Genomic DNA, 12,466 nt, shown 5'->3' with positions numbered 1-12,466 from the left:
ACTTTATCTGAACGCGCCTCCACTATACTCCACTGGGCCGTAGCAACCGAGCAATCAGTACACTTGGGGAAAGTATCCCAAGGCGCCTAGGGATTTTAAGTAATAAAAAGACTACTATTTAGATAAATAAATCGTTTATTAAAACAAAACGAAAACAACTTTTATAAGCTGAATTACTTGCGTCACATACATCATGTTTAAAATTTCAAAATATAAAAACCCTAACTACAATAACTACAATCCTAACTAGACTAACTACAATTGCTGTTTACTTGCAAAGTGCATCATAAAAGTGTCTCCAAACCTCTTTGTTTTCATATTCGGAATTGAAAACATACGCCTAGTCCTGAAATGATATCTCCCACTGTCATTGTGCGCGGGCAGCAGGCTAGCTAGTTTATGCTGGTCACTCTCTACTATTTGTTTAAACAGACTGCTACATAATTCTTCACGTCTATGGAAGAGTGTTTTCAAACCCGCCTCTTCCAGGGCCTTGCTATACGAAACCTCTGGGAATAGGATCCTTAAGACTCTTTTCTGAATTCACTCTATTTCGTCGGACAGATAGGCTGGCAAATTAGTATGGAAGGCCTGACATGCATATTCCAGAACGGAACGCATGCATGCACAATAAAAAAGAATTAGCGACTTACGGTCTATGCCAGCTTGCTTAAGTTGCTTGAGCAAGTAAATTCGTCGGGACGCCTTCATAGTAATATTATCTACATGATCGATCCATTTAAGGTCACTCCTTACAGTAATACCTAATATCTTAGCTGATTTCACAATTTCAAAAGCATTACCGTTGGCCTCAAGGGAAACAGTGTCTGAGTTATTTTTCCTTCGAAAGTCTATTCTGAGTTCCTTACACTTAAGTGAGTTCAGTTTGAATCTGTTATCGTTAGACCATCGAAGGACATCATGTACTGTATCTTGGAGCACTGTGGGGACAGTTTCCGAGACCGTGGTATCGTCAGCGAATTTCCACATAGGAGAGGGGGCATTGCTCGATGTGAGGTCGTTGATCACAGCCAAAAAGAGCCATGGGCCAATCCGGGTTCCCTGTGGAATTCCAGCCGGGACTGGTTTGAAATCCGAAAAGCAATCAGATTTCAGCTTTACACGTTGATATCTGCTTCGTAAAAAGTCCGCCACCCAGTTGACAACAGTGTTTTAAACTCTAGCGAGACTTTTTTGCAGAAATATAAATGAAAAAAGAGCTAAAATGCATTTTAGAGCTTCTAGATTTTAAAATATTTTCACCCGCGTCAGTGACGCGCCGTTCCTAATGATACTCTTTCTGTCTCTTTTTCTTTCGTTGTTTTCAGGTGATTTTTCGTGTCGTTCACTCACCCCAGACCTCCAGCCGCCGCTCGGTCAAAATATTAGTGACTCCCAGTCAGGCGGAGAGAAAATTTTGTTTTTGTTGTTTCTGTTTGGGTTTTTTTTGGTTTGTTTGTTTGTTTGTTTTGTCTTTTTTTCTACCGAAAAGCACACTGGCAATAGCTAGATGCTGACCAAAGCTCACTATCCGGATAGTGAGCAAAAGCTACTCTATCTAAAATAAAGATAATGTTGATGAAAAGACTTCGCACTTTTTTTTTTATTGGTGAGAAAAGAGCCTGTCAGTGATTGTAGTGCGAGTTAGCAGTGATTTCGCACGAAATGGAAAAAGGTAAATACGATGGAGGAACGTCTGAGAGTGTTTCGAGCTAGTTTGCGTGTGTTTTGAGCGCTGCGAAGTCGTTTTGCGGATAAGATCGTCTGGATGGTTTTAGAAGGCAATAAAAAAAAAAAAAAACTCGCTGAATTGGTCTGGTCAAACTCATATTTGTGGCTCAAGAGGTAAGGGGCGTCGGTCAAACGCCGAATTTGTCGCTTCCAATCTCGCTTAGGGTTTTTATGGAAGATTTCTTCTTTTTCTCTTCTTTTTTCTCCTTTGAAAGCCAACCGCGAGAAATTTAAACAGTCTGTGTGAGGCGGACTAATGCCCCATTCACACCAAGGCTTTAACGCGTTTAAAAGCTGTTTAGTTAAACACAGTTTAAAATTGTTTCCATCATAAAAGCTGCTTTCGGATTTTTGTCGACTAAAGATTAAGCACAAATGAAAGCATAAGTTAAAGCTTACTTGAATCCTATGTCAAAGTCAATGGTTCAGCTTTCTGTTAACAATTTTCATTTTGTTAAACCTGGTTTAATTAAACATGTTTTTTTGGTGTGGATGGAGCTTAAGTCGTTGCACTACCACTTGCACGCACTGATTCATCAACAATAACTGAAATAATTTTCAAACTGAAACGGCTGTAACATAACACTGATATACGTTAAGAATTAGTTCCACAAGTCTCTGGCACATTACAGCTGTTACTAGCTGCTCCATTCATTCATATTTTCATGTTTCTCTGTTTCAAACAGGAAAGTTGATTTCATTCACTTATGACCTGTGTCCAGAAATGCAGGTGACGGCGAATTTGGCAATTTTGACAAAATCTGATGTATATCAAATCTTTTCACATACATGTAGATTGCATCGATTTTTAACGCATTTTGATTCTAGTTGTGGGATTTAAAACAATGAAGCTTAGATTGAAGGTGGCCAAGCTGCCGAGGATCATTACACTTTACTGAAAAGTATTTCTCCATTCTCCCTCCTTTTCCAACCAGTAAAGAGCACACCAACATTAAGTGGAAAATTATGATAAATTATAGCGATATATTAAACTTTTTTTTAATTGCAGCACGGAGAACACTACTTTACAAAACAAGACAGACACTAGTTACAATGCCACCTACAGTGCGTCACTTATACTACTTACTATACAATACTTCCTTAGACTACAATTCTTATCTACTTTTTGCAGTTTTTTTTTTCGGTTACACACCTATGTACCTAGTAAATTACAATTCAAAACGGGTTTCCATTTAGCCTCTAGCATCTTCCCATTATGATACATTAAACTTATTTTATACTGGCCAGATGTTTTCCTCCAGCCTGGCATTTATTAAGGCTTTATAGTGGGGCAAGTTACAAATCTTGTGTGCATGTAACTTTAGGTATGTTATTTGCATCAAGAAAACCAAGTTCTGATGCACTTGCTTTGCCAATATCATAGATTCAACGATACCAATTGATATATACTGATTGATATTGATTGATCAATTGCTTTTCCAATCATTGATTTTCCTTTCGGATACCCCTGGATAGGTTACACTGATGTACAGGAGTAGTCATTTTAATGACCGTCAGATCGAAGGATCATCTGATCCCAATTTAAAGTCATTTTCTTTTTGCACTTGCTCTTCCCTCAAGTTCCATCAGCACAACTAACTTCTCAAAAGTGAATCAGGTCCCATTGTAATGCTTTTAATATCTATGTCTTCACATTGTCATATTTCCCAAGTGCCATGAAACAGGGCCAGGTGTTATAAAGTGAGTTTAATTAGCCAACTGTTTCCTGCACCCTAAAGGACTTTCTTGCACATGCTCATGCATCACTTGGCAAAAGACTGACTGACAAGTACATAGAAAACATGAAAGGTGAGAAAATCCTCTGAAATGCAAGGATCAATGATAATTGCAAAAAAACACCCTCTTTCCATACATTTTCTACACCCAAGCCCTGATTCTTTGATTAGTTAGTTAAGTGGCTTCAGTTTATCAATCACTCCTTTGTGGAGTCTTGCAGAACAAGCCTGAAATCTGTTCTCTGCCTTCTTCAGTTCCGCTGCACTTTCAAAGCTTTTAACTGGTATAACAGATTTCTCTGTCCACTCCTTCATCTCTGACCCAAATTCTTCAATTGTTATTTCTCTTGTGTAACTCCAACTTTCAATTTTACATTTTTGGCCACCGAAAACATACAGTCCTTCTCCTTGAAGGTACACCATGCTTGCACCAAACCGTGGTACCTTCAGACTGGGCATCAGCTGCCACTCATTGGTTGACGGACTGTAAACTTCACAGGAGCTGAGGACAGTATTCCAAGCCCGTTGTCCACCGGCTACATAAACTTTGTCATTCATGGCAGCTCCAAAGGCATTGTACCTTGCCTCATTTAGATCTGCAATTTCTTCACACTTGTGGTCATTAGGATCAAATCTTATTGTTCTTGAAGAGGCACATCCATGAAGCATTGAACCAATTAAACCACCTATTTTATACAGGTACTGTTCATCAGTCACAAGACAAGAGTTCGTTGGGGTGGAGGGTGTGACCATCACTTTATTCCAACAATTTGTTTCAATGTCATATCTGAAGATTGCTCCAGAAGAATTTGAAGCATACAGGTCACCCCTCAAAACCATGCAGGAAATAATTTTGTCCATATCTTTACATGTACCTCTTTGAACTGTTCCCCAGGAGTTGGTAGAGGGAAAATAGTATTCCATTACCTGTGGATCACTCACATTTATGTTGCCGACATAAATTCTTCCCCTACAATGGGCAAGAGAATTAACTTCATGATCAAATGCTTTATTTGCCAGGCTGTACCACAAGTTTTGTTTTGGAAAGTAGCACAATGCCTTTCTCCTTCCACAGACAAAAATTCCATCTATATGTGCATTGAGACATTTTCTTGGTTGCTGAGTAACCTGCCCATCAATGGAATTCAGTACTACTTTCATGGCATCTGCCACAAAATTCAAGCCAAGCTTAGTATTTGTAGTGATGAGTTCCTCTTTTATTAATTCATTTAGTAGAAAGTCGTGTGATACTGAAGTCAATCGGACCTGGTGCAATAATTCAGGGAATGCTTCTTCTCGTTCACTCTTGTTGTGTGACACCCATTTGACAATTCCCTTGAACACATCTTCCTCAGTACCCACAGTGATGTCATCACTAGACACCCATTCCATCACTTGCTTCACACCAAGGTTAAGAAAATTCTCTGTTTCCATGACAACACTGAAATGTGAATTGATCACCTCAAATGACTTTTCCTTCAGTTCTAGGGACTGATACTTCTCAGCAAAATAATAATTGAAAATGCAATTCTCAATTGATACAACCTCTTTCAAAAAATTACCCGTCATTGTTTTTAATCCTGGTAAGAGAAGGTAATCCGCTGTTACAAACAGATTGTGGGCTCTTTCTTCGGTCACCAAAACATTTCCAGTGTAAACATACTTCAGCACGTCTTCCATAACAGCCGTAGTTGCCTCTTCAAGCTCTATTTTGATCAGTTGTTCCTTACTTTCTTTCATGTCGCTTGTTAGAAGAGTAAGAAAGAACGGGCTTGTTGCAGCTAGAACAGCTTTGTGAGCTTTGAACTCTTTGCCTTTCGCAACGATCGTTACATCGCAGAAACTTTCGTTTGTTCTCAGAATATCAAGACGGTCAACAAGTTCTTGACGATGTTGCGAAGGTTGTAATGACATAGGTTCAGAGAGAGCCTCCATTTTGAACAGCTTCAAGCCGGAAGTAACTTCCGCGTTGAAGCATCCCATCATGCATCACAGCTTGTGATCCACAATCCCTCAGTGCTATTCCCAGTCCTAATCTTGATGGTAAAATCCAATATGGACGACGAAATTGGGGATTTTTATGATCGTCTTCCCAAACTTGAGGATTTATGTGTGAAATTCATACGTGCAAATGTCATCTGTTGGAGACCTGAAGACTTCTTGGGTAAGGTATCGGCCAAGAGCGTTAACAAAACGCTGGCAATTTAAGTCGGGTGTAAAACAGAATGTATAAAGCTCAAGGTGAAATTATGCGCAACAGTACGTGAGTTAAGGCAGCTTACATGTTCCTTCTTCGTTGGTCTTTATCCAGCAGGATTTCTGTAAATACTAAGTTAACGGGTTGAGAAAAGTTCTTGTGCCCTAGGGAGAAGTATTTGCAACATTTCTGCTTATTATTAGAGTCAGTTCCAAGACTCTTTTGGGAATGTGGTCCATCTGGAAATAAAAGGATGCCTTTTATAAAGCTGCATTGTAAATCTAAATGTATGTGATTTCGCCAAGGGAGTAGGCACATTACTGCGTATATGTAGTTACTTGTGAATGTGTATAAAACATACACATGTGTAGCAAGATTCAATGAGAAGTACCCTTTCAGAGTAAGGAAAAATATCCCCCGAGCCCGACAAAGTGCCCCATTTAAGCCAGCTTGGTGAATTGGACCTGTGCTGTTTAAATGTTGGCTTTAAATTAAAACTTAAGTGAAATTTAATTAGAATAAATAAATTTGGTAACAGATGGGAATGAATCTGTGCAAATTCCATTTCGTTGCTTACCCTAGTTCTGTTTGCTATTTTTAGGAATTCCAAAACACTTACTTTTTCCTCTTTTGGAGAAGCTCCATCCATTTGAGATTGAGAGGCTTGAAGTATCTGGCATCTTCCAAAACATGGGTTTGTAAAGGCCAATTTAGACGGCACAACTTTTGCTTACGACTGTCGCATGCGATTTCTAGAGCGTGCACTGCTCGCGTAATGCAAAAAATTGCACACAACTCTCGTCATTCAACATTGCATATATCTACGATTGTTGTAGGATTTTAAAATCCTACGACATTTTTCGTGTTGTGTGCGTCTGTCGTAAGGATGTTGTAGGTTGATTTACACGACGCGATTCGTGTTATAGGCATGGCGTCAGCGTGTCGCATGCGACAAATCGTAGGCAAAATTGTACCGTCTAAATCGCCCTTAAGACCAATTTATCCAGTCCATTAGCATTGTACTGTATTGTTTACTCTGCATCCTTGTACCCAGAGTCCTCAGGCTCATTTGCCAGCAGATGGTCACCAGGAGAGACCCTGGAGAATTAAAAAAAGATTAAATTTTTTGATTGACTGCCTCATCACGGCTTGCATTGTTTTACCACAGAAATCTTGCGTCAATAAAATTCCAGTACCTCAGAGTTTCTCCTGGCGATAAACTACTGGTCAAAGAGCGTGAGGACTCTGGGACTCCTGACATGCACAATGCCAATGGATAAACTACTAAAACCCTTTTTCATAAATGGCAGCCAATCTATTATTCTTTTTAACATATGTTAATTAGCCCTACTAACCTCATTTTAGAGTAAAAATTCTATTGAATTCTGCACATGCTAACGAGGCTAGTAAGGCTAATTTTCATACAAACAAAAGAGTTATTTATCAGCCACCATTTATGAAAAAGGTGTATACATAAAGTGGAGTCTTGATAATTTATTTATAGGAACCCTCAATTTTTTGAAACTCCCGATTTTAATCGTTTTCTTCCCTAAGTGCACACAGTAAATTATGACTCGTATAGCATAAAATAACCAATGTTTTAAATTCCATATCATATTATTTATCATCTGTAATTATATTTTATTGGCATAAATTAATAAATGTAAAATGCCCCACATATAGAGGATAACATTGTCGGTAAATGTCCTGCAATTGACCAAAAGGGGATGGGAATTGCTGGAATTTGCTAATGGCAGCTGACTGTACATGTATGAGGAGAAATGGTAAAAGGCCAGTGGAAGTTTGTCTTGAAATCTGTGAACTAAGTCTTGGTGTCATCAGTGTCTATCTGCATCAGGAGTGTGCGGCCGTCTGTGTCTTGTAGCACCAACCTTACTGGTGCTTTGGTACGAAATGAATGTACAGAGAATTGAAAACAAAGTGTAAAGCCGGAATGAGGAACTCCACAATACATGGCTGTAACTTGTTAATGATTTGAAATTCCATCTTTAGTCCTATTTTTATTTGCCAGGAATCAACACCAATCCCCTTTGGAGAGATATGTATGCTGCACGTTGGCCCAGACAGAGCAAGTGGCCTGAGGTTTATTTTAACAGAAGGGGAATTACACGGGAACAAGAATGGTGGAGAGTTTATTATCTTCAAAGACACTTGCAAGAAGCTGTCAACAGCTGCAATGCAATGGAAAAATGCTCTTCCTTTAAAGGTAATTATGATAAATGTTGTTCATTGCTCTTTCCTTTACTAATAAATTATTATTATTATTATTATTATTATTATAATTATAATTATTATTATTATTATTATTATTATTATTGTCTGAAGTTACGTGGCTGGCACTAGTTTCCACCTCTTATTGAACAGTTCCATGCACTCTTTAACAGTTTAATAAATTACAACAATAATGGTATCAAACACATGCTTTCAAAATCATTGGTGAATAGTTTATGGCATTTTCCCAAGGTAACCATAGCAATGGTATAACCTGTTTAACACACCCCACATAAGTTGGCTAAAATGAGCTCAGGGGCTTCCTTTTTTTTTCAGCATGTTCAGATACAACTTTTTAGAAATTTTAAAACAAATTGTATGAAGGGGTTACAAGCTACCGTAAATCAACCGATAAAGAATTCATGGTAGTATTGATCTGTTCAAGTGTAAGTGCTAGAAATAGCTTGAAACCAGTGTCAGCCACTTTAATTAATTTATGCCATGTAGTTTTACATAACATTTAGTGATTGTGATTCATTTTTTCAGGTTCAATTCCAAGGGCATTGAATTTGTGGCTCTGATTTAATAAAGGCAGAGTAAAAACCAAGTCAGGAGAAATCTTTTTTTTTTGTTTTTTTTTGTTTGTTTGTTTTTGTCTTTTGTTTACTCAATCATGTAATTACTTTTAATTAATAATTTGCTTTAATAACCTTTTAATAAGTTAATGTACTTGTAAGTGTTCCCAACCCTTATAAAAATTCCAAGATCGTGGTTATCTCGCCAAGATAACCATGATCTCAGCAAGATTTTCAAAGGGAAAAAATTTCAGTGAGATCCTGCTGAATTGCATTTATCTCGGATCTAAGGGAGATTTCAACAATTTACGATGGGATATTCAGAGGGCAAAACATATCAGCGAGATTTTTCCAAGATTGCAGGTCATAGGTTTGACATTGGTTGGGAGAACTTGAATGTGTTAATTTTCTTTTTCCAAGTATGCCTGTAACTTGTTAATGACTAATTAAATATCTACAATAATAATGATAATAAAAAATACAAAAAATACATTTCATAATTAAACTTCTTGATTAAATTCTTTAATATTACTATATATTTAAATAATCATGTATTATTTTATCCTTACAGGAAGCACGGATTTTCAACAAATTGTTTCAGTTTGTGGAAAGTATGGCACATACCTGAAGCTGTACAACCCAGCCATTGTGTACCTTGCCAAAAACTGGGAGATTTGTCTACAGCTTGCAGAGTACATTGAATTCCTGGAAGTTTTCCATCTTAGAGATAATGGAGTAGACTCACTGTGTTGTCTTCTTCAAAACCTTGCATCAAAGAGATTGAAATCTGTCGGCTTCTGGTTTTGCAAAGTTAACAGTGTTCAAATGTGGAGAAGTATCATAAGTTCTTTGTCACCAATAAACTATCAGCCAAATGTCAGATTTACTGATTTGAAAAAGAACACGACTGCAATTACACATACAGCTGATAAACTGGCCAAGAAAAGTGATAAATCAGACTTAAATCTAGCATGTAAACTGCAGCTGGATCAAAAACAAAGCAGGGTAACTTCCTCGGAAGGGACAGTTCAAACTGATGATGGTGTAGTTGAAAATTTGCACAATTTCTCTAATCAAGACATTGATGATTTAGATATGTATGAGTTTTCTGATGGGACTGACATTTGCACTAACTTTGTGCCTCAGCACAGCACAGCTGAATCAGACAGCAAGTGTGACGTCTGTCTGCGTCAGTCTGACATGTCTGCAACCATCAGCTCAGATCTGTATGACGAGGTTTTTGGCCGCTGTAACTGTGGGTTGCTTTCAAGTGAAGTGCCAAAGGAGCTTTCTGCTTTAACAGAACATCAACAACAGGAAGATTTAACTTCTGTACAATGCCATATTACACCTGACTCTGTGGAGTTACAATTTTCACCATTTACCAGTTTGTCTAATGTTGTATACCCCTTGGTTCACTTTGAGCTGGTCGGGTTTTGGCTTCACCAAGACGTCCTGGATTTGTTTCTAAATAGTCTGCACCTTTGTTTGAATCTGGAATCCTTTATTCTCGAGGACAATGGGCTTGGCTTCATATCAATGCATCCCACGTTGTCACAAAAATTCATAGACACTCTCTTCTTTCTCTGCACCAAAGGTTCCCTGCAGTCCCTTCGAATCACAAACAACCTAATAAATGATGAGGATGCTGTATTTCTCATTGAGAAATTAGTTGCTTCATTTTGCAGCAACTGTAACAAAAACCTCAAATCTTTGACAAAGCTGGAATTTTCTTCCTGCCAAGTTTCAACAGCTTTCTCTGCATCTTTAGGTAGAGTGATAAGAGATGTTTGTACATGTACATTTTGGAACCTGTCCAGCACAGCGGAAATATTAGGATCAGCAAATTTAACAAGTGAATCCAGAACAGATACTAAAGATGTTGGGCAATCAGACTGTACTGACATGTCTTGCACACATGAAGGTTTTTGTGTCCCTCCCAAAAATGACTTCAGTATGGATAACAGGGAAACAAAATTTAACAATTTTAGTACATCTGAGCTACTAGAAGCTGCATCTTCAAAAAGTGCAACTGTTTCAGGCTGCAGAAACAGTACAGCTTGTGCTCTAGCAGACTGCTCCAGTGGCAACTGTTACACAGAAGGCAAGAAAACACAAGGCACCAAATCAGCATTTGGAGACAGTAGTGAGTGTGTCTGGGACAATACAAAGAGAGATGGCAATAACCCAAACTTCATTGTTGTGGATCGTGAAGAGATATCAGTCGGAGAATCAAGTGAGGACTTGTCTCAGAGACCTTTGCTGTTAAATGGCTGTGATTCTGGGCATTCTATCATTGGCATCAAAGAGCTGCACCTGTCATGTCCGATTTGGGATCAAGGAGCAAGCTTAATTGCTGCTGGACTGCAAAGAAACAGCTCACTTCGTTCTCTGAGCTTGGTTAATTGTGATATCTCTACTGCTGGGTTAGCAGACATTTTTCAGGCTTTGTCAGGTGAGAGTGAACTACACTGTAGAAACATCTGTATAAATACATGTGACTGTGTTTCTGTACAATAATTTTGTCATTATTTTGTCAAAAATTTTGATGACAATTAAAAAAAATTGTCAACAACAGACAAATCTATTGCCCTCTCAGTCAGAGTGTTATATTATTTTTATTGATTTGACAAGAGCTATTTCATCTACAGTCTTGAATGATTACAGAAGGTGAAACTACAAACTGTAACTAACTGCCAATTTATTGCTGGAGGTTGGTCTCCAAGGGGCAGCCTGCCCGCGCAGATGTGACCGGCCATTAACGTCTGCTTGATGATTTTGTTTTTTTTCATGTTCACACTTGGTTGCTGAGCACAGTGCTTGAGTACGATCCTTGCTGGGCACTGATGTGAACGCACCCTTTTATCAGGCATCTTAACGCAAGAATTTGGACACGGTGCCCATGCCTGATTAGAAGGTCAAGACCTTGTATTAGGGCACTGAAGTAGGCACTGATTCAAGTAGGCACCCGTTCCCTGTGTGCACGTGTTTCTATTTTGTGCCCAGTGCTGGCCAGGCACTAATGCTCGGGCACCAAGTGTGAACATAACCTTATTATAGTTATTACTTAGTAATTACGAGTAATACTGAATCTACTCTCACTGGTCACTGACACAAATTCAGCCATCAAATGCTGACAGGTTGCCTGAATACAAAGATACATCATCATCAGCCCAGCTGAACTTGACGTGTCTTGTTCAATTTGTTGTTGTTATTGTTGTTTATAAATAAAATCAGCATTTGCCACACATCTGCCTAAACCAAGTTTCCCTTCCCCACCCCTCTCCTCCCCTTCCTTCCCCAGTATTCAAAGCCGATAAACTCTGCTAAGTAGCTGCAGGGTAAACTGACTTTACAACTTGAAAACTACATGTAAACAGTCCTTGCACACTATCATGCATAGTACTTCTTATTCCTCAGTGTTTTTGAATCAATTTTATTGAATTAAACAATCTTTTACAATAATATTATAGGTAACAAGTTTTTAAAATATCTCTGCTTGACTGGCAACAGTTATGATTTGGGCAGCAATGAAAACCTTGCAGCAATGCTGATGAAAAACAACACACTTACTGAGTTGGACCTAAGCAGTTGTAAACTGGGAGGTAAATATTTTAATATTTTTCACTTAATCACTTAAAAGTGATTTATTTCAAGTGAAATTGAATGTTACTTACAGTGTTAATAGAAAAAAAGATATTGATCCAGAAGTCAGACATATAATTTACCTTCTATGATGCGATTGCCTTGACTTCTTTTTGACAGAAATTGAAAAACTGCAAGTAACATGAACTTCAAAGTTACTTCTCAGCAGCTTTCATGTAAATGGTTACACTTTAGGATTCCCTCCATGGAAAGTTAGCAAAATCTTTTAATCTCTGTAGTAATTTTCATGAGAATGGTGCCTGGTCTCGTAATACAGAGGTATTTTGCCTTGTTAAATTATGGCTGTTCAGGAAACGTAGATCTTAGCAAGAGCTTTTGGAATCCAAAAA

General features: G+C 38.2%; 2 protein-coding genes across 5 annotated transcripts in view; one reads left to right on the top strand and one right to left on the bottom strand.

Moving 5' to 3' along the window:
• LOC146477300 (kelch-like protein 2) overlaps window positions 1-5,453 on the bottom strand; it is a 40,016-nt gene extending 34,563 nt beyond the window's left edge. The window contains exon 1 of the mRNA XM_085113786.1: window positions 3,499-5,453. Coding sequence (XP_084969912.1) covers window positions 3,639-5,453 — 1,815 coding nt within the window. The 3' untranslated portion in view covers window positions 3,499-3,638. The remainder of the gene's footprint in view (window positions 1-3,498) is intronic.
• Window positions 5,454-5,503: 50 nt separating this feature from the next.
• Window positions 5,504-12,466, top strand: part of LOC146477299 (uncharacterized) — an 11,093-nt gene continuing 4,130 nt past the window's right edge. Inside the window, exons 1-6 of one of the 4 annotated variants that reach the window (XM_085113785.1) lie at window positions 5,508-5,631; window positions 6,266-6,358; window positions 7,697-7,891; window positions 9,043-10,926; window positions 11,945-12,076; window positions 12,237-12,425. In XM_085113785.1, coding sequence (XP_084969911.1) covers window positions 5,508-5,631; window positions 6,266-6,358; window positions 7,697-7,891; window positions 9,043-10,926; window positions 11,945-12,076; window positions 12,237-12,262 — 2,454 coding nt within the window. In that variant the 3' untranslated portion in view covers window positions 12,263-12,425. Of the gene's footprint in view, window positions 5,637-6,265; window positions 6,363-7,696; window positions 7,892-9,042; window positions 10,927-11,944; window positions 12,077-12,236; window positions 12,426-12,466 lie in introns of those variants that run through there. The other 3 variants (XM_085113783.1, XM_085113784.1, XM_085113782.1) reach the window with 3 other exon arrangements.

The sequence above is a fragment of the Pavona decussata genome, unplaced genomic scaffold (assembly GCF_977016875.1).
Source record: "Pavona decussata unplaced genomic scaffold, jaPavDecu1.1 SCAFFOLD_71, whole genome shotgun sequence".
Classification (NCBI taxonomy): domain Eukaryota; kingdom Metazoa; phylum Cnidaria; class Anthozoa; order Scleractinia; family Agariciidae; genus Pavona; species Pavona decussata.
Note: the sequence above shows the minus strand (reverse complement) of the source record. Positions and strands in the feature narration are given on the sequence as shown.